We start from the raw sequence: 21,623 nt of genomic DNA on the forward strand, positions 1-21,623 counted from the left end.
CTGTGGGGCCGGCCCTCACCTCCCGGCGCTGCTCCCCTCCCCAGCACTCCCACGCACTCCCCCCGACCCCACAGACTCACGGGTGCAGCCCTCAGGGTTCCTGGGACTCAGCCCCCAGAACCCAGGTTTACAGCGATCGCAGCTGGGCCCCTCCACATGGGCCCGGCACGTACAGGGGGCCTGTGCCTGGGAGAAGGTGAGACTGAGGGTCAGGATGGGTCCCTGCCCTTCTACCCGAAACCCTCAGCCCTGGAGCCCCGACCCGGCCCCATCTCTGGCATGTCCCCGGAATGGGGACAGAGGACCAGCCAGGGGACCAAATGGGCCCGGAGGTTGCCAAGGCGACAGAGCAGCCGGGGAAGTGACCGTCTCCTGGAAGTGATGGGCTGACCCCCACTGAGGGCTGACTGGGACTTACCTCAGGAAGGCTGGGACTGGCCGGGGCCAGGCCGGCAGGATGGCAGGAGCCAGCTGTGGAGAGACCCGGCCTGCGGTCATTTCTCGGTCACTGACTCCGATGGCCAAGGGCCTCTGCGGCCCAGCCCGGCCCCGTGGCTACGTGGGAGCCGGCCGGTGTGCCTCCCACACACGTGGGCAGGCGTGAGGCCATGGGCTGTGCCTGCTCTCTCTGGTCCCCGCACGCCCTCCCCCACCGCAGGGCACAGTCATGACCACGCGACAAGCACGCGTGGCCTGCAGACGTGTGTGTGAACATGGACTGTGCAGACAGCTCTGGGAACACGCGCCTGCCCGAAGCCCATGAACACAGGCCGATGGGCCTGCCCGTGGAGGACAACCACACACGGGGGGCACACGCGGCCCGCGCGAGGCTCACCTTCACAGGCGGGGAAGTCGTAGGCGCCGGGAGCACACGCATCACACCGCAGCCCTGTCACGCGGGGCCGGCAGCTGCACTGCCCGCTGCGGGGGTCGCAGGCCGCGTGCAGGGAGCCCTCGGCGGAGCAGAGGCAGGCTGGCAAGGACGGCAGGGTGTGGGCCCGCGGTGAGGACACGTCCCCCGCCCCGCCCCCCGCCCGGGCACTCACGGCCACAGTCGGGGAAGCCGTGGAAGCCGGGGCTGCACTCCTGGCAGGCGGCGCCCGCGTAGCCAGGGCGGCAGTGGCACGTCCCGCCTGCCCCGCAGAGCTGGTCCAGGGCGCCGCGGGGGTCGCAGGTGCAGGCTGCGGGTGACACGGGGTCAGGCCCTGGGCACTTGGGGCGGGCCCTCCTGCTCCCCGCCCTGGCCCTCTGCTCACCGCGGCAGTCGGGGTAGCCGTGGTGGCCCGGGCGGCAGCGGTCACAGTGAGGGCCGTCAAACTCGGGCCGGCACGGGCAGTGACCAGCTTCGTCGCAGCCCTCGGGCAGGGTCCCCGCAGGGCTGCAGCCGCACACTAGGGAGCGAGGCAGCACACAGGGCCCCCTGAGCCAGGTGGGCTGTGCCCCGGGCCCCACGCCCGCCCACCCACACCCGCGGGGAGGCCTCGCTCACACTGGCAGAGAGGGAAGTGGTAGTAACCCGGGGCACAGCGGTCACACGCAGGCCCCTCGAAGCCCTCCCGGCAGGTGCACCGGCCGGAGTCTCGGTCACAGTCCCCATCCACCACTCCAGGGCTGGAGCACTCGCACGCTGCGGGAAGGGATGCGTGCTCAGTCGCAGGGGGCACGGGTGCCCGGGGTCGGCGCGAGGACGGGGTCGGGGCTGCACTCACGCTGGCAGCCGGGGCCATAGAAGCCTGGGGCACAGAGCTCACAGTGGGCGCCCTGGAAGCCGGGTTTGCACACGCAGCGTCCCAGCCGCGGGTCCTTGCGGCAGGCGTTGCCCTGGGTCCCGGCCGCGCTGCAGTCACAGTCTGGGGGCAGGGAGGGGGGTTTCAGACGCCTGCAGACCCCAGCCCTCCCGCCAGAAACCCTGCCCACTGCAGACTCTCTTCCTTACACTTCTATGCTGCGCTCATACAGAGCTAAAAGACAAAAACCCCAGAAGGCAGAGCCGACGTCTCTGGAAAAGTGTGTGCAATGAAATCGGGGCGGCTAAAACTACGAGTAGTTGTTTATGACGTGGCTACTAAGTCAACTGCAGGCGTTGATACAACTGGAGAAAATGTAAAAACAAAATCATAACAAAGCAAAAAGAGACTCGTAATCTTTATAAATAATTCTGCAGCTTGGAAAACAGGAGCGAAAGTGTGCTAAATGTCTTAACTTACGCATGAAAAGAGGTCATGAATCCTGTTTGTTACTTATAGAAAAGTATGTTTTTTTTTTTTAAATTTTATCTATTTAAGAGAGAGAGAGAGAGGGACGCCTGGGTGGCTCAGTCGTTAAGCATCTGCCTTTGGCTCAGGTCATGATCTCAGGGTCCTGGGATCGAGCCCCACATCGGGCTCCCTGCTCGGCCAGGAGCCTGCTTCTCCCTCTCCCACTCCCCCTGCTTGTGTTCCCTCTCTCACTGTGTCTCTCTCTGTCAAAAAATAATAAAATAAAATCTTAAAAAAAAAAAAGAGAGAGAGAGAGAGCGCATGCAAGCACAAGTCCCGTGAGGAGGGGCAGAGGGAGAGGGAGAAGCAGACTCCCTGCTGAGCAGGGAACCCGATGCAGGACTTGATCCCAGGACCCTGGGATCATGACCTGAGCCAAAGGCAGACGTTTAACTGACTGAGCCACCCAGGAGCCCCAGAAAATTATGGTTTGACATTTGTCAAAGACAAAGAGTGACCTGGGGCTGGACCAGAAGAGAGAAACAGAGCTTGCCAACCCTCCAAGAAGGAAACACAAATCATCCAAAACCAAAACACAGTCTGTTGTCCAACCCAGCAAGACGCAGGCAGGAAACACCTCAGGAGAAGGAGAAATGAGACAGAAAGAACAGGAGCGAGCCCCACCTGATGGCCATAGCCCTGCCCGGGCCACGGCTCCTCTCACAACACAGAACCAGAGGCCTCAGTTTGGAAAGGAAAATCTTGTCATGTTCTCTTGAAAAGATGCACTTTGAACCAAGGACCCAGACGGGCCACAGAGAGCTTCATGAAGGGACAGCAAGGTGCAGAGAAGGTGAGCATGGAGACCCCAGAAGGTTCTGGAGAACCCTAGGCCACAAGCATCAGCAGGACGATGGGGAGCTGCTGTGTGGAAGGGGGGCTCGCCCCCTGGGTCTGCAGGAAGCCCCTTGCTGTAAGAGCAGGACCAAGGGGTCGAGAGGTGCTAAAGGCCGAAACTCCTGAGCTGGAAGGATCTGGCAAAACCATCATCCTGCATAGAAAGATTGAAGACACTGTCCTCAGAACCTGATGAGGATGGAGCAGGGACGGCGTGGATTTAAACGGCATAATGAACATGTGTGCTTTGTGGGCGTACACATGGCGATCTGTACCCCACACAGCACACGCGGGCCCGCCACACATTCACAGAACATTCTAAAAGGCGTCACGTACGAGGTGAGAAGCAAAGAAAATCTCAAATTCCAAAGACCCTATCTGACCCCAACGCAATGAAACTAGGACTGAGCCATCAAACAAGGACAGAAAGGCCATCTAACCACCCCGTGGGAGGGGCCGGCCAGGGCTCCCTCGCCCTCGGGGACAGCACAGCTGAGCCGCAACCCGGGGTCCCCCGGCCTGGGCGCCGCTGCTGGTGCTCTGGGCTGGGTCGTGCCCGGCCCCCCCACGACATGCCCGTGGCACCCCTCAGTCATCACAACCCCAACTGTCTCCAGACACTCTCCTGTGGATCAGGATCACCCCTGATTGGGAACCAGCACTCCACGCCTGTTTGTCAATAATTAAGAAAGTGAAACTAATAAATCCAAGAAGCCAGGAGAGCAGTAATGAAACAAAACAAAGAAAAGAGACAAACACCAAGTGATCTCACTTCTATGTGGAATCTAGCACAAAAACGGAACACTGAGCTCACGGAAACAGAGAACACGGTGGCCGCCGGGCTGGGGGTGGGAGACATGGGGAAGGCGCAGACTTCCAGGCATAAAGCGAGTAAGGTGTGGGGCTGTGAGGGCCAGCATGGAGGCTGTGCGTAATCACAGCGGACTGCAGGGGCGCCTGGGGGGCCCAGTCGATGAAGCGTCTGCCTTTGGCTCAGGTCATGATCTCACGGTCCCAGGATCGAGCCCCGTGTTGGGCTCCCTGCTCAGCAGGGAGTCCACCTCTCCCTGTCTGTCTGCCCCTCTCCCCACTCGTCACGCGTGCTGTCTCTCTCAAATAAATAAATAAAATAAAATAAAATAAAATCTTAAAAAAAAAGGAAGTTAAATCTCTCCCCCAAACTGAAAAGAGAAAAACCCCAGCAGATCTTATAGGTAGAATCTTAAGCTGTATTTTGAAAACACCAATAAATTCAGCAAATTTCTGATACATCTAATAAATGAAGGAAATAAAAGAAATTAAAATAGTAAGAGAAATGAAATGTACAAATCACGATGGAATGCTGCACGTGATTTTTATACCAATACATTTTAAAATCCAAAGGACACAATTTGCTAAGAAATAAAAATGACTAAAATGGACTTACGCTGAGGTGGGAAACAAACAGATAAAAGAACCACGGAAGAAACGAGAACCATAATCTAAGATCTCCACTGAACAGGTGTCAGGTCCAGGCATCCTTGTAAGTTCTATCAAACTTTTAAGAAATGGGTGATTCCTGTGATTTTTAGCCCACTGTGGAGCATAACCAAGTATGGGTCATTTTCCAGGTATTCTCAAGGTGAATTAGAAAACCAAAGCAAGGGGCGCCTGGGTGGCTCAGTCGTTAAGCGTCTGCCTTCAGCTCAGGTCATGATCTCAGGGTTCTGGGATCAAGTCCCGCATCAGGCTCCCTGCTAGGCGGGGAGCCTGCTTCTCCCTCTGCCTCTGCCTCTCTCTCTCTCTCTGACTTTCATGAATAAATAAATAAAACATTTAAAAAAAAAAGAAAACCAAAGCAAGATGGCACACACACCCAAAAACAACAACAACCAAGGAAGCTTTCAACTAGTCCCCCTTACGGATACAGACACACGGGTGTACGTTAGGAGAGACAGGAATAGGATTCACTGTTTGCACTGAACCCCCACTGGCATGGGCCGTTCCGGGGCGCCGGCCCTGGGCCGCGGGGACAGCAGGGCTCCTCAGCACTTCCGCTGGGCACCAGCAAACCACAGTCCCAGGGCTGCTCTGGCTGGTCTGCAAATAAAGTTTTATTGGAACACGGCCAGGCCCATTCACGTCCACACGGTCGATGCCACGTTCCAGCTGCAGCACGTGACAGCAGAGCTCAAGAGCCACGCACGGCAGGACACCCGGCCCTCACAGTCGAAAGCAAGCAAGCACTGTCTGGTCCTTCCTGGAAGAAGTCTGCCGACCCCCGTTTACAGCGCCGATGAAAACCTGACACCGACGCATAAAGAAGAAACCGTCAAAGACCAACAGGCAGGAGGGTAAGTGAGCTTAGGGCGTGCCGCCTCCAAACGACTGTGTCGGCGGTGAGTCAGAGGCAAGAACCACGTCCACAGAACCACCTAAGGGTTCACACGCCAGCACAGGAAAGAAGAGCCCGGAGACACAGGGCAGAGGGCCCTGCGGGCAGAGGCGGCTGTGCGGAGAGCAAAGACCCTGGATGACACGCTCCCCGGGAAAGCAAGTGCAAAGTCACCTCACAGACGGGTCAAAGACACGCTGCAGACGACAAATGTCAAATGTGATCTAACCGAGACACCGCCAGCAGCCGTGCTCGCCACGTGATGCCGTCAGGAAGAAAAACCGCCGGCCGGTCAGACTGACACACCGTCCCGAGGCGCGCCTGATTCCAGAAACACGCGGGGGCAGGCGGTCTCTGCCGGGTGAGCGTCCCGCCGGGCGAGCTGACAGTCGCAAGCAGTGCCCGCCGTCCAGCGAGGACCGTTCGCGCCCGCGGATGCTAACGCCACAACGCTGAACACGGTTTCTTTTAAGAGAGCGATTTGGCGACCTACAGCCAAATAGGTCCCAGAACAGGCGAGTCTCGTGACTCAGAACCTTCTAGGAAATTGTTCTACAGAAATTATTGAGAATTTATGGAAAGTTTTAGCTGCAAGGATGTTTACTGTAGCATTTTTTTTTAATTGGAAAGAACTCAAATTTCCAACAATTTGGGGGTTGACTGAAGAAATACTGCATCTGTCCGATGACAGAGAACGAGGTGGCACGCTTACAGGACCACAGTGGGAGGAAACCCAGAGCAGCGCCCACCGCACACATCCGAGTCCGCACCAGCACGTGCAGCACCCGGGAGGGTCCCAGCTGTGGGGAGAGGGGTCGTTTGAAAGTGATGCAACTCCGGGTACCTTCCTTCTTCTGCTTTGGGCTTGCCTACACTCCTGAAGGTTTCTTAGCTCGAAAATGCATTATTTGCATAAAAACACAAGGGCCGAACATGAGGCGACCACAATGACAATCCCGCTCTTGGGGGGGCAGGACGGGGCCTCGGAGGACACTTACTCACAATCTGTCCGGCTGGCAGCACCTGCTCGCTGGTGTCATTGGGGGAGAAGGAGGGCACCGCTGAGGGGGGGAGACAGCACGGGTCAGCTGGGTCGGCTCAGCGCCACCGGATAGGTAGGCAGGACCTCTGGGCGTAGGCAGGCTCCACCCGGGGTCCCCACCCTGGGTCCCCACAGGGCTCCGGGGACAGCGCCCCGGCTCTGCCCCCGGCCCCCCAGGCTGACGCCCTCACGGTAGCAGTGCGGGAAGCCAGTGAAGCCCTCGGCGCACGCGTCGCAACGCTCCCCCGTGAAGTTGGGCCGGCAGTAGCAGTGGCCGGTCAGGTCCTCACACGTCCCGTCTGTGAAGTCCGACTCGCAGTTGCAGCCTGGGTGGGGGCCAGGGAGTCGTGAGACCCCAAGCCTGGGCCCAGCTGCCTCCCCTGCGCGGGCAGGGGGCGGAGAGCCAGGCCGGGCCTCCCAGAGCAGTGCGAGGGCCCCCCTCTGGACACCCTTTCCCCTGGAGGCCCCCCCCACCCAGGCCAACCCCACTCACGGCGACAAGCGTGGGGAGAGTCGAGAGGATGGTCCGGGGCCCGGTAGAAGCCGGGCAGGCAGCGTTCACAGTTGATGCCGGTGGTGTGATGCTGGGGCAGGACGGGGCCACTGAGTGCAGGGACCCTCCCACCCCCTCTCTTCCCCCACCCAACCCTGGGTATGCCGACCATGTGGGGGGGCAGCCCACCACCCCAGTGCCCCAGACCCGCCCTAGCTGCCGCCACGGGCTGGCCCAGCCCCGTCCCACCTGGCAGTCGATGCACACGCCCCCGCCCTGGTAGATGTTGTCCTGGTTCTGGCTGGCATTGTGCCGGTCCACCTCAGGGTCGTAGAAGCAGTCGTGGGCGTGGCCATGGCAATTGCAGGCTGGAGAGAAGGGGGCACAGCTATTCACAGGCCCCCCATGACCCCGCCTCACAAACCACCGGTGACCCCAGATGTGGCCTGGTCTGGGTGACAGCACACACCACGTGGCCGGAGCATGCCTCAGGCCACGGCAAAGCTGGGTGAGTGTGTGTGCAGGTGGGCCGGCGTGAGGGTGAGCAGGTGAGCGTGTGAGCAGGTGTGTGTGTGAGCAGGTGAGCAGTGAGCGGGTGGGCATGTGAGCAGGTGAGTGGGTGTGTGTTCAGGAGAGCGGATGAGCAGGTGTGCAGGTGAGTGTGTGTGCAGGTGAGCAGGTGAGTGTGTGTAGGTGAACAGATGAGCGGGTGAGCAGATGTGTGTGTGTGTGTAGGTGAGCAGATGAGCAGGTGAGCGGGGGTGTGTGCAGGTAAGTGGGTGTGCAGGTGAGCAAGTGAGCAGGTGTGCAGGTGTGCACGTGCTGGGCACTCACACTGGCACTCGTTGGCACTGTCGGTGGTGGCCGGCTTCCACGGCCGCTGGTTGAAGCCAGGACAGCAGCGGTCACAGGAGCCCCCACACGTGTTGTGTTGACAGGCGCACTGAAGCCTGTGGGGACACGGGGACGGGAGGGGCCACACTGTGGACCCGGGGGACACAAGGGGCTGCGCCCAGCCTTCATGGAGGGGGGGAGGAGGGGACAGGATGTGTTGGTGGGTGGGGCCTGGGACGGGGCACTGCGTGGTGAGTGTAGGTGGCCCCTGCCTACAGGGCAGTGTGGAGCTCCGGGGCCTTCAGGATCAAGCTAACCCCTCCTCACCATGGCCAGGCCCTCAGGCCAAGCCCACAGCCTCCCTGGGCCAGCTCCAAGGCCCAGGTCTCACTCAGCAGTGTGAGCTCTGACAGACGCCCCCATGCATCCAGGGCACCTCCCCAGGGGTGAGGGGCCAGGAGCTGTTTCCTCTTCCAGCGGGGGTGGATACCAGTCAGAGGGCTGGAGTCCTGCTTGCCGTCCCGGAGAGCAGCTCCCGTTGGCTCAGTGGTCAGGGGGAAAGCTGGCCACAGCCACCTACCGCTCAGACCCACCCTCCCAGGGCCCCACCCGACACACACCTCCAGAACTCAGCCAAGGGGGGGCGCTGCCTGCTCTGTGGGCCTCAGACCACACGGTTAGAGCCTGTCCCCCCCGCAACCAAGTGTCTGCGGGGGCCTTGAGAATCAACACTGCTGCCCTGGGGGCCTGGGGCTATCTAGGAGGCCTCTGGGGGAGAGGAAGCAGGAGCGGCCTGCCCCGGAGCGGCGGCCCGAGCAGCCTGTCTTGGCCCCAGCTCTGACGGTCTGTGACGTCGGGCCCGCGGCTGGCGTCTGGCTCCGCCACAGTCTGCATAGTCAGGGCACCAAGGAACAACATAGGAAGTGGAGCCCGGCGGTGGTACCCCGGGGTGTCTGGCGAAGGCCCTCACCAAACCACTCGGGTGTGACCGTCCCCAACCAGGGCACAGAGGAGGCGCCACTGAAGAACCAGGGAGGGCACAATGCGGCCGGCCCATCAACACAATGGTCAGCAGGATCCAACTGCAAGAACTTGGGAGCAAGTCGGTAGAAACCATAAAATAAGAACGTTTGAAGTTATAACAGAAGGAACCCAAAACATAAAAAATGTGATGCTATGAAAAATAGGGAGGTGTGGCCAAAGAACCAGTCGGAACTTCTATAAATGGAAAACAAAATCACTGGAGTCGAAGACAGCAGACAGGCGATGCTCAGCTAGAGATTCGGTGAACCGAAGTACCGATCCAGAGGCAGCTCAGAAGACAGGGAGGGGGTCACAGGAGAAACTCGGAGACAGAAGGAAACCACAGGAAGAACCCATCTACGGAACGGGATTCCGGAAAGAAAAAAGAGGTAGATGAGGAGAGCTGACAGGCAGAGCTGCTGGCCAGGAATGGTCCTGAATTAATGACCCACACTCTCAGATTCAAAAGGCAGGAGTCCTGAGCCACAGAAGACATGTCCGCTCCTTGACGCCACAGAGGAAATCTGCAGAGCACCAGGGGAAGGTCATGGAACCCTCCAGAAGGAGCAGACAAGCCAGAGGGTCAGCAATGCAGGTGACCACGGACTCTGCCAACCATCTGGGATGCCAAGCGACAGGGAAGTGGCTTCTGTGAAGTGTTGGCATGGCCACCATCCCCAGTTCTGCAACCTGCTAAACTATCCCCTGAGAGGGAGGCCAAGACAGCCACCGCATCAACGGTCATCAGACAAGGACACAGACTCACGGGAAGAACAACTAAAGGATGCATTTTAGGAAAAGGAAACTGAGTGCCCAGGGGTGCAAGGTGATTCAGGGAAGGATGCGGAGCCAGGACTTGGGCGGACGAGGAGGCGGCTCCCGGGCAGTGGCGAGGGAGCTCCCGCCGGAGAGAAGCGCCACGCGTGGGGCCGGTGCTCGCGGGCGCCACGTGAGCAGGGCCACATGGCAGCTGGTCGCGAACACCTGCTGCAAAGGGCCACCGTTACACTAAACAGCACTGCTGCCGGCTGAACGCATGTGTCCCCCGACAGTGTGAAGCCTAGTCCCCGAGGCGATGGTATTTGGAGGTGGGGCCTTTGATTAGGTCTGAAGGTGGGCCCCCCATTAGTGGGATTAGTGTCCTTGTAAAAGGACCCCAGAGAGCTCCCTCACCCCCGTGCCACGTGAGGACACACCAAGCCGTGGGCCCTCGCTAGCCTCCAGAACGGTGAGAAGTTTCTGTTGTTTCTGAGCCACCCGTCCACGGTACTTTGTGATGGTGGCCCAGCTAGACCAAACACATAACTTCCAAGCCAAAGAAAAGGGGGAGAGTGAATGAGGGGTTTGGTACAGAGCTAGGCTGGTAGGTGGCAAAGTGGTGGTGGTGATGGAGGGAGGATAAGGTGGGCTTGGAGGAGATGGCGGTGGTGCCAGTGGGGACAGGGGTGCGGGTGGTGCAGGCGGAGGTGGGGGTGGTGGCTGGAGATGACGGGGTGTGGGGCTGAGAAGGGGCAGACCCCTCCTGAGGACAGGCTGAGGCGGCAGGAGACGGGAGCAGGGAGAGCCGGGCAGGCTGGTGCTTTGGGACACTGGTGTGTGCCTGCGGTGGGGGGGTATTGGTGTCTGGATCCAGGGAAGCTGCCCAGCCCGCCCCACCCCTCGCGCCCCCAGGCTGAGCCGGGCTCAGGGCACACCCACGGACAGGTGAGTCAGAGTGGATACCTACACCTTCCCAGCAGGTAAGGGCAGGCCCGCCTCTCCTCTGAGGCCAACTTGGCGCCCAGCGGGCTCCCCTCCCGGCCAGCTCGAGTTCCCGCTTGGCACTTAATTTCCCAGAGCAACGAGCAGCGCCTGAGCTCGGCGCCCGAAGCACAAGGACCACGCCGGGGGAGAAGACGGGGACAGCAGGGAGCGCTCTCTGCGTCCCGAGGGAAGGGAGGTAGCTGGAGAACAGGGACGTGCAGCCTCAGGTCAAGGACGGCCCCCACTGCCCGGCGCAGGCCCTGGCGGGGACGGGAGAGGCCACTGGCCACAGCGCAGAGAGGTCCAACACGGGCGCAAGACAACCCTCACTTCACCGCGCACGTAAGGAATGAGGCCAGGGGAGGTCACGCAGGACCAGGGACACAGTGGGCAACGGAACCAGGTCTCCTCCTCCCTGAGCTGGGAAGGGGATGAGAAGGGCAGGCAGGGGGCAGCGGGCCTCACCTGAAGGGGTCCGTGGGGTCTTGGGCGTCACAGACGTCCGCGTGGCCGTGGCAGACACAGCGGCCACCAATGCTGATGTCCTTGATGCTATAATAGTACTGTACCCGGGGGCGGAGGGCGGTGAGCACCACGGCCCCGCGGCCCGGCCCAGCCCGACCGGCCCCACAGCCCACTGGCTGGCGTCTCACCCGGCGGGTGACGGTGGGGTCCCGCAGCGCCTTGCCCATGAGGTGGCCCAGCAGCGTGTTGGTGCGTAGGAAGCGCAGGCGGATGTTGGTAGCTTTGGTGAAGTCACGCAGCAGGGGCGAGTAGGAGAAGTTCATAGCCCCGGGGCGCCCGTTCACCAGGGAGACCACAATCTGCACACAGGGCAGAGGGTCAGGCCAGGGCGGGGGCCGCCCCCATCACGCTAGCAGGGACCGGCCCTCGGCCGCCCCGGGGCCCACCTCGCCGTTCTCCAGGGGCACGATCCGCGAGTACTCGGTGGAGCAGATGACGTGGTCGTCCCGCGTGATGCGCTCCAGCGTCTGTGGCCCGAACCGTTCGAAGCAGTCCCTCTTGGAGGCTGTGGGGACCGGGCCAGAAGGTGAGGGCGCGGGGCCCCAGGATCGCTTGCAAGTACTGCTGCGCCTCGATGGGCCACCCCGCCAACCCCACAGGGTTTTGTTGAAGAAAGAGTGAGGCGCGCGGCTGAGAGAGGAGCCTCCCCAGGAGGGCATGGTGGGGGTGCAGCCCGACCCCTGCCGAGCCCAGAGCCTGGCAATTCTGAACCTGCCCACACCTCGTGGACTGACCCCTCCCGGCCTTCGCCACACCTGCCCCTCTCTGCAGAGAACAAGTGCCCCCCCACTCCGGACAGCCATCCTCATCCCCGTCCTTGGGGGTCCATTTCCAACTGCCTTCCAGAGGACTGCCCTACCCCCACTCTTGCCCATGGAGTTTTGGGGGACCAGTGACCAAGGTCCACCCAACTAGAGGCTCCCCATCAATGTGACTGGTCATGGAGGCCCTGGACGTGATGGGCTAGGGAGCTGCTGTGCCTCCTGACCGGCTCCCCTTGTTACTTCAGGAGCTGCCGGACCACGAAGCCGGTCGAGAGGGAGCCAAGGGGTGGCACCAGGGACCCTGGGCCCAGCCGTGCCCAATCTCGGGGACAGGAGCTGCTTGACATGCACCTGCCTTTGGGAACTCACGCCCGACACCCGACACTTGCGGGAGTGGGGACCCTGAGAGCGCCTGGTGATGGCAGCCCACCCCAGGGGATGCCCCCCCGCCAGCCCCCGCCAGGAGACTCACATGCGAAGAACTGCCATGGCTGGTAGGTGTGTCCGAAGTCCGTGGACCGCTCCAGCACCCAGAGGTCTGGCCGCGGCGAGTTGGCGAACTTGATGAGCACATAGGCCACGTGGAAGACCTGTGGGGGTGGCGAGGTGTTGACGCCCCCAGACCCCCTCCACTCAGCTCAGGGCCCTGCACACACACCCGGAGCGCCGCCTCACCCTGTAAGGTGGGCTCTCTTTTCCCATGTTGGCCATCTGGGGGTTTGGCCTATGGGGGCCAACCGGCTCAGGGGGCAGCCCCCCAGCTCACTCAGGCCCGCACCGGGGACACAGAGACAAAGGGTGGGAACACACCGTTCCTGAATGTCTCCCCTCCTGGGCCTGGAGGTGCCGCCCTCCATCCCTGCCCCAGAGACACAGGGGTCCTTCAGGCTCTGAGGCCGTAGGCGGGCCTGTGGGGGGCTGGGATGGAAGGGGCACGTCGGGGTAGCCTGTCCACAGTGTCCGGGCAGTGAGGCTGGGCTGGCCAAGACAGGAGTTCATTCCACGGTCCCCGAAGGTCTGGTGGCCGGCCTGGGCAGGTGGCCAAATGGCAGCCCCAGCTCCCACATGAGCCTGGCCTCCTCAAACAGCTTGCAGCTCCCAAGACAAGGCCCCTGTCCCAGCCCCACCCTGGTCACCCCCTCATCATTCTCAGGGCTGACTCAGGACCTGCCCCCTCTCCCTCTGACTGGCCCATGGCCACCGAGGCCCCAGGGACAGGCCCCTGCCCTCATCAGGAGGCCCCAGTGGATTAGACAGACCAGGGAACGAGCCCTCTTGGGGCTGGGCCAGGGAGACCCCAGCAGCCCAGGAGCTGCAGGCTGGAGCGTCACGGGGCCCTGGGCATGTCAGGGCAGCACCAGGACGGGGGGAAAGGGCGAAGCTGCTCCTCCAGAGGCCCCGAGAACCCCTCAAGCCCCAGCCCAGAACCACCTGTTCTGTCCCTGGTCCCAGCACAACCTCACTCCCAGGGCGTGTTCAGGCCTGTCTCTCACCTCTTCCTGACCAGAGGTCAGCATCCCAGTGGATGCCCCTATGTCTTGTGCCCCTGGGGGCTTGCTGGGGTCCTTCCTCTGTTGACTGCCCCCTGGCCCTGCACTTAGCAGGTCTGAGCCTTGGCCCCCCAGCCTCATCTGGCACAGCCTCCAGAGGGCACTTTGGACGCCTCCTCAGGGAAGCCCTCCTGACTGGCCCATCCATGCTTGCTCAGAGGCGCTGGTTATACAGACACATGGGGAGGGGTAATTAAGGGCCCCTTCCAAGAGGCAGCTGTCCCCCAGAGGCCGGAGGACCCTTCCAGGTTGTGGAGCTGGGCTCTCGCTGCCAAAGGTACCCCTCACCCAGCTTCCTGGGGATGTAGTACATGGCAAGGGGTCCCCACATCAGCGCCCAGACACCCCAGCCCTGGGCCACAGTTCCCAGGAAAGGGCTCCGAGGCACGGAGAACAGCCTGTGGGTTCGGACAGAAGCACCTGCCCAGCCCGGGGCCTCAATGATGAGGCGGAGAGCGCTACCCTCACACGCCCAGCCGTGCATGTCTGCTGCTCCCCTGCACACACACGTCCGGGGGTGGCGTCCGGGCACCCACCCCAGCCGCAGCCTCCTACGTGATGACCGTCGGGGAGTGGGCTGGGGGCAGGGACGGTGGTTTCCAGGCCCTGGGGCTCTGAGGGCCAGCCAGCGCCTCCCCTCCCCCAGCCCTCTGCCCCGAAGCCAAGAGAACAACAAAGCAGGCAGGGCCACTGTCCAGGCTGGGCTCTGTACAGGGTATGTTTGGGCTCCAAGGAGACCCAGGCAGGGAAGGCAGCGGGGCCCAGGACACCCCCAGTCTGCACTGGGAGGGCCAGGCGCTCAAGACGAGTGGGGGGCCCCAGACAAGGGTGGATAGAGCTGGCAGACATGCCCCTTGGGGGCCTGAGATGGGAGCCCCCACCCCAGGCCCCCTCCCAAGGGCACCCCCAGGTAGGCAGTGAACTGTGCACCAGCCTCAGGGGTGACATCATGCTCCGGGCTGCCCCCTGTGCCCTCAGCGGGGCCCCACCAGACCTGGGAGCAGGTCCTCTCTAGCACCTGCTGCCCCAGACCCGCAGGGCTGGACCCAGAGCATAGGGGCCCCACAGGACAGGGAAGGGGCGCCTTCAGGGCTGCCCGAGGCCCACAGTCAGCCCCCCACCCCCCAAAAACCTGAGGCCGCTATAGTGATTCCATGAGGGAAGGTGGGCACAGGCTGCTAAGAATGGGGGGTGGGGGGGAGGTCCCAGCCCCTGAGACACGCCTGTTCAGAATCCTGCCCCTCCCAGAAGGCCTGGTGTTTGCAGAGACAGGCTCAATTCAAGTTAAGAGCCGCCTTTCCCCGGGGTGGTGGGGGGGGGGCACAGGCTTATTTACCCACAGCCAGGCTCTGACGTCATCGTCCACTTAGCCCTGCCCATCGAGGGAGGGGCTTCAGTCTCTGGGGGTACAGACCCTACACCCAGCCTGGCACCTAGGCTGACCCTCAGGTGCTCCAGGGAGACCCGGGAGGACCTCAAATGGCCCCTATGCCAGGAGGGGTCTTTGTGAGGAAGGTGGGGGGGAGAAGGGCGGGGGGGGGGGCTGGATGTGTGTAAGATGCCCACAGGCCGCTCTTGGGGGGTGGCCAGCAGCTTGGCCCCCACCAAAGGCCCCAAGGAAATTAAAGGTTCCCGCCAAGCCCCCCTGGGACCCACCCCCGCCTTTCCCTGAGCGAGGCCACCAGGCTGCACCCTCCGCTGGACAGCTCTGTCCCTCCCCCAGGTCGGCGGCTGGCTGCATTTTTCCCAGCTGAGAGCACTTGCACAAATATTGATTCCAACGCACTGGTCAGGCAGGACCAGGGCAGCGTGGAAGCGTCCGCCCCGGTGCACAGCACCCTGGGACACGCTTAAAGAAAGACCCCTGCCTCCATCTGTCTGCCACCTCGCCTATCACACAGGGGCCCTCAATGGCTGTCCCCAAGGCCCTGGGCTGGAGGGGAGGCAGCCATGCACCCAGCATTCCCCATCTGTCCCCAACTGGTTCCGGCTGCCAGGACCCCACAGCTGCCCTGGACAGGACCTGGGAGCACGAGCAGACCCCTGGACTCAGGCCCCCGCCCCCCCGGCCCGCCTGCTCAGCCCCACTGCCAACTGGGGCTGACCTTTCCCGCTGCTACAAAGTTCTGTGCAAAAGGGAAAAAATGTCTTTTAAAGCAAAAGCCAAACAAAAGCCTCCCGAGTTATTTTTAAAAATCTGGCTATTTTGGGGGCAGGCACGTCTCCAGCACAGCAGCCGGACCTGCCTCTCGGCCCCCGCCCCCCCGGCCCCCACGCCCAGCCTGAGCACAGAGGGTCAGGGCTCCCCAGGAGGGGACATGCCCCGGTGACCACTGCCTGAGGGGGGCCGGGGCCAGGGCAGGAGGCCCGGGGTGGGTTCCAGGCTTCAGTGGCTGTGTGGCCCCGGCTGTCGCTTCCCCTCCTGGGACGTGGGGCAGTAGGAAGACAAACACAGCAGAGGTGTGGGCCGGGACACAGTGCCTCTCAAGAGCCCGAAGCAGGCAGACACCACCTACCCCTGGAGATGGGCAAGCAGGAGTTAGCAGCCCCCTGGCAGGGAAGCTGCAGGGGTGGGGGTGGAGTGTGTGTGTGCACGCAGGGCTGGGGTCTGGACAATACGCGGAGAGCTAAAGAAACACATTACTCCCACAGACCCCAGCGGGGGTCTCTGGGGCCCCCAGGGATGGGAAGGGGGGCGGGGGGGAGAGCTGGTCAGCAACCTCTTGGGCTGAGGCACCCACATCACCAAGGGAGGGCCGTGGCTGGCACACCCCGCCCCAGCCCCAGCCGATCTCGGGGCCGGGAAGACCCAGGCCGGCCCTCGTGCCCCTGTCCCGGGGGCAGTGGGGGAAGGGAGGGAGCCTGCCCGCCCCCCCATCCGCTGGGCTGGGCGGCGTGAATCACCGGGCAGTCTGTGACTCAGCCCTGGCCCCACAGGAAGCAAGGCCCCATGCCGATTCCCGGGATGGGCCAGGGTCCCAGGCTGTGGCCGGGCGGAGGCAGGAAGCCCCTCCTAGACCAGGCGTCCGGGTTCCCCTTGGAGTGAGCACTGGGGCACCCAGACCTCCTGGATCCCCCCCACCCCAGACTGCCAGAGCCCACCCTCAGGGCCCCGCACCCCCCGCCTGCCCACCCTCCCAGCAGAGACCCCATCAGGAAACAGATAACAGTGAGGACAGATGGCAGAGCAGGGCCAGCGGGCCAGGGCAGGCGTGTCTCCTCGAGCCCCCAGCTGGGTAAATAAGCATGGACGTCCACACAACAGGATCAGGAGCCTGAAAACAGAGCCAGGAGGGGCAGGGTGTGGAAAGCCACGGCCCCAGGAGAGCAGAACACGGACACGCAGAGGATGCAGGGCAGCTTCAGCGCTCTGCCGGTCGGGGCACCCGCCTCACAGGTGTGCAGAGCAGTGGGGGAGGCCTTCGGGGAATGGCGGTGGGAGGGCCCCTGGCAGGTGTGCAGGACCCCACCAGCGAGAGCGGAGGGCGAATGTCCCGCGTGGCTCAGCACCGCGCCAGTGCTGGGCCTGTGGCTATTCCAAGACCCCCACCGCCAGGGGCTGTCTCGGGTCCCCGGCCCAGAGCTCCCTGCCGCGTCCCCTCCTCCCTGAAGCCTGGCCCGGGTCAGGCCAGATGGTCAACCGTGGGCCTCAGGAAGTAGAGTTTATCCCCGGGGGGGCCCCCAAACCTAAACAGTTTAGTCTTGGTGAGTGGTATTGCTGGAGACCAACGCGTGGGGTTTGTTTAAACACAGAGAACAGGAGGCTTTGGGGGCCACCAGGGTCTGGGGGGGACATAGGAGGTGGCGGGGAGGTGCGTGTGTCCAGTGTGAGTAGAGATGAGCGTGCCAGGACAGCTGTGGGCAAGCGGGTCAGTGATGAGATGCACAGGGTTGGTGACAAATGGCCCCCAGGCCTGAGCATGGGCGGCCCCTCTGGCCCCGTGTCCTCTGAGCAAAGGGTCCTGCTCATTCTCATGAGGAAAGGCGTGGCCCATACTGGAGAAGGGGGCGTCTACCCCAGGGATGCCACCAGGACCCCCCAGTGTCCTCCCCCAGGGAGCCCATGTCCGGTCCAGCCCCGCACCTGTCCTGGCTGCGGGGCTCCATAGCCAGAGCCTGGCCAGCCTTGGCCATACTTCCTGCCACTTCCCCCGAACAACCCCGCTGACGCCCCCAGGGTGCTGGCCACATGGCCAAGCGCCCAGCCAGGCCAGCAAGCCGGGCCAGTGGGAGCAGGGGGCCTGCCCAGGGAGCCCTGAGCTGGCTGGCCTCTGAGGGCAAGCTGCCCAGACCTGGGGCGGGCAGGGCAGAGCTGCCGGGGACCCAAACAGCTGAAGCAGCCAGTGTGTTCTGGGGCCCTTGCCGAGGCACAAGGCCCACACGCAGGAGCTCTCCTCCCCACAGTCAGAGACGAAACAGCCCAGGGGGCACAGCCCATATGGCCGGGCTGTGACCAAGCCCAGCATCTCCTCTGGAGACCAGCACCACACTGGCTCAGTTTCCCCAAGTGCCCAGGTAGGGTTCACCACCAATGGTCAGTAGCTGTGCCAAAGCTTTGCTCCTCCGTTCCCCTGTCTGGTGGGTGGTGGCAGCTGGTGTCCTCCCTAACCCCCACTGTCCCCCAGGGAGGGCACAGCCTCTGGACCCTGGCATTTCTAGTCCTCAACGCTTTTGGCCTCACACCCAACCACCCCAGCCTATACCCCGACGCTGGCCCCTGGCCCCCTCTGCACCGGTAGCCCCGCCATACCCTTCCTCGTGGCCTCGCAGGGCTGAGACACGGGCCGACCTGCCCCATCACAGGTAAGAACACAGCTGGGAGGGGTCAGCGTTCCCCACCTGAAGCCAGATCTGGGCAGTGTGGCTGCAGTGGGCAGGAAAGGGAGGGGTTTGCTGGGGGGAGTCTCCCCTCCATGGCAGGCCCCAGAGGGCTATCTGGAAAGGAAGGGGTCTCTCCCCACAGCAAGCCCCAGCTATCTCTGCCTAGCTCCTTGAGACCCCACAGCAGAGCCCCCAGTGGGGGCAGGGCACCTGAGCCAGCACCTACCCTGCGGTGCAGCCTGAGCCGGGCTGTCAGAAACAATACCCACACTGCGCTGGGCACAGGGAAGGGGGAGCCTCAGGCTGGCGGGAGGCCGGGACGACCCCCAGGCAGGCCACTGGGACTCGGGAAACCACCAGCGGGGGAGCCCTCCTGCATCCCTCCAGAGGAGACCCGCTTCTGAGGCTTGTGCCCAGCAATGTCACACCAACAGCTCGGTTCTCTCAGGTCTGAGGGTTCCCGGAGGCCAAGGTCCACCATGCAAGCAGGACAGGGAGCCTGGCTTGGGCCTCCCCGTGCCCTTCCCAGCCAGGACTTTATTCATGGAACCTCACTTTCTCCATCTGCCAAATGGGAAGGAAGAGGATCCCACTGTCCCCCGCCTACTGCAAGATGGGAAAGACCACCAGGGGATGAGAGGTGACTCAGGGCAAGAGGGAGCAGGCTCACAGAAGCCCCGTGGGGCTCCCATGCCCCCAGACAGACGGACACCGCAGGGATCATGCCCCATCAGCTCCGTGCCCCGCCACCAGGCGTGCAGCCCACCTGCCCTCTTTCTCAGTTCTCCCAGGGGCAGGAAGGCCTCCTGATGCCCAGTGCCAGCCGCCTCCTCCCCCTTCCCAGGGTATCCGCTCCAGGTCCCAGAACAAAGGCTGCTGACAGCCCGCCACAGGGGGTGTGCCCAGACCCGCGGCCCGCTCAGCCTGGCTTCCTTGCGGAAGCCCAGCCCCACCCCAGGGCCCAGGCCACCAAGGACTGCCGAGTCCCAAAGTGGGAAAACCCGGTACGCAGCCCGGACCCCTTGGGCTAGCTTGGCCAGGCTGCTCTGGTTCAGCCTGTCACCCCATCTGCGCCAGAGAGTGGGCTCAGAGGGTCCTGCCCTGGGGACATCCTCAGGACCTCCCCAGACAAGGAGCTCTTAAGGGCTCAGACCCCAGGGGTGCCTGGGTGGCTCAGTCGTTAAGCGTCTGCCGTCGGCTCAGGTCAGGATCCCAGGGTCCTCGGATCGAGCCCCGCATCGGGCTCCCTGCTCCGCGGGAAGCCTGCTTCTCCCTCTGCCCCTCCCCCTGCTTGTGTTCCCCCTCTCGCTGTGTCTCTCTCTGTCAAATAAATCAATAAATAGTATCTTAAAAAGAAAAACATAATAAAAGCCAGAAGCCAGGTCCACGTGCGCTGCCCGGTAGTGGGCAGTCCGTGTCCTCCCCTCCCCCACCCCATCCAAGCTGGCAGCCCCTCGGTCAGACCAAGACTGGGGCTTGGGTGGATTCACCCACCGGCAGTACAGGGGAGGGAGGGGGAAGGGGTGGGTGGGTCGCGGTGGGGGGGTGGGAAAAAGGGAGGAAGGGTGGCGGAGGAGCAGAGAAGAGTACCGCTCTGTGGATGGCTGAGTCTCTGTCCCTGCAAACACAGCTGGAAAGGACCCGTGTCCCCTCCGTCATTTCACAGTTGGGGAAACTGAGGCTTGGAGAGTCAGGATATGAAGTGACACCCTCTCACTGGCCCGGAACCACCAGTGCACAAAACAAATGTACTGCCAGCTGCCTCAGCTCTGGCCCGTTTCACAGATGTGGAGCCCAGGGGCACAGAGCCCCACGCGGGCAGAGCCGTGGGGTGTGGCGCGGGGCGCTGTCCGAGCCCCTCCTCAGCCCCACTCACTGCACCCCGGGGGGAACCTCGTGCCCCCCTGCTCTACAGCCACCCTGGCGTTGCCATGGAGACAGTGTCACCGTGCACCCGCTAGGGGCCCTCCCCCCCAGGTCTGTCCCACGCAGGAGGAGGGGAGGCAGAAAGAACCCTCCAGCTCAGCACAACGTCCCTCCCACGGGCCCCCCAGGGCCTCTGATGTCCCTCCCAGACTCCCTCCAGGGGACAGGAGAGCGCAGATGTGATCAGAACCCAGTGAGCTGAAGGGAAGTGGAGCGGCCCGGGGGACCCGAGGCAGGGAGCCCATTCGGGGGAGCCCCCTCCCCAGTCCACCCTGCCCCCAGCCCAGCTCCTTCCCCCTGCACGTGGCTACTTCTCCCTAGGGCACAACAGCTAATGTGGCCGTTTGGGACCTGAACCCACTCCCCTCACTGCCCACCTCCCCCTGGGCCAGGCCTGCAGGCCTCCAGGCTGGGGGCGGGAGGAACCCCAACAGAGCACCCCAACTCTGCCCCCGGGGCCTGCCCTTCCAGCCACTTCCCCACCTCTCTAACATCGTCAGGGTGACAGCGGGATGGGGTTCGGCAAGGAGCAGACACCCACCAGGTCGCACCCCAGGACGGTGGCAAGACAGCCACCGTGAACAGGTAGGGTTCCGGCAGGATCCACCTTGTAGCCGGGACCCCAAGCGGGCCCAGGGTTGGTCGCTTGCAGGCCCAGCCCCCCCCACCTGCCCCCACCACAGCCCCAGGTGCAACAGGACTGCTGGCCCTTCTCACAGGTGGGTCACCAAGGCCTGGCAAAGTCCCCCACGGAACAGGACAGAGCCTGTGGGAGCCCGACCCCACCCAGATCCCACAGGCGGGGCTCATCGGTCACTGAGAAATGCCTGCGCCCCTGCCCCCTGCGCCGGGGCTTCAAAGGGCAAGGAGAGCCCAGAGCTGTGGCCTGAGCAGGCTCCCCTGACCCCAAGGCAGCCTCCACAGCACAGGTATGCCGGGAATGTGCACCCCAGCGCCTCCCCCAGCCTCCCCCACCGTCCGGGCCCCTCCCACAGCCGCCAGGCAGCGCCAGGCTCCAGGCGAAGGAATTCCTCCAAGTAAACACCAGGGCCTCCCAGCATCTGGGCCGGCCTCCAAGCTGTCCCCTGGCCCTGACTGTGGCCTCTGGGAAGCCCCCTCCCGTCCTCCTGTCCCCCTGCCGCCGCAGGGGTGCCGAGGGAACACGCAGAAGGTGCCCACGCCACGCCTCTGTCCGCGCCGGGCCCCCACCCGCAGCTCCCTCCGGGCCCCACCGCTGCAGACCACCTACCTGGCCCAGGTCCAGGGTGACGTTGACCTCGTTGTACTCCGGTCCCCGGGACAGCGGCGGGCTCTGCCACCAGCGCTCCGTGCCGTCGATGGCGTTGCTCACGGGGTGCGCCCTGTTGCTGCTGGCGGCCGAGCAGATGTCGCAATACTGGCCCTGTGGGGGAGGGCACGGTCAGGCGGCCCGG

The 21,623-nt window shown here is 63.2% G+C and overlaps 1 protein-coding gene across 1 annotated transcript in view; it reads right to left on the bottom strand.

Annotated features, from left to right (window-relative positions):
• Positions 1-21,623, bottom strand: part of LAMA5 (laminin subunit alpha 5) — a 48,943-nt gene that overhangs the window by 22,509 nt on the left and 4,811 nt on the right. The window contains exons 2-18 of the mRNA XM_044919057.1: positions 21,440-21,592; positions 12,366-12,483; positions 11,516-11,634; positions 11,258-11,428; positions 11,070-11,167; positions 7,839-7,954; positions 7,254-7,372; positions 7,005-7,095; positions 6,703-6,837; positions 6,468-6,530; positions 1,710-1,850; positions 1,490-1,627; positions 1,257-1,391; positions 1,047-1,181; positions 836-973; positions 419-471; positions 81-186 (exon numbers count right to left, since the gene is read on the bottom strand). Of these exons, the coding sequence (XP_044774992.1) occupies positions 81-186; positions 419-471; positions 836-973; positions 1,047-1,181; positions 1,257-1,391; positions 1,490-1,627; positions 1,710-1,850; positions 6,468-6,530; positions 6,703-6,837; positions 7,005-7,095; positions 7,254-7,372; positions 7,839-7,954; positions 11,070-11,167; positions 11,258-11,428; positions 11,516-11,634; positions 12,366-12,483; positions 21,440-21,592 (2,029 nt within the window). The remainder of the gene's footprint in view (positions 1-80; positions 187-418; positions 472-835; positions 974-1,046; positions 1,182-1,256; positions 1,392-1,489; positions 1,628-1,709; positions 1,851-6,467; positions 6,531-6,702; positions 6,838-7,004; positions 7,096-7,253; positions 7,373-7,838; positions 7,955-11,069; positions 11,168-11,257; positions 11,429-11,515; positions 11,635-12,365; positions 12,484-21,439; positions 21,593-21,623) is intronic.

This window comes from Neomonachus schauinslandi, chromosome 10, assembly GCF_002201575.2.
Source record: "Neomonachus schauinslandi chromosome 10, ASM220157v2, whole genome shotgun sequence".
NCBI lineage: Eukaryota > Metazoa > Chordata > Mammalia > Carnivora > Phocidae > Neomonachus > Neomonachus schauinslandi.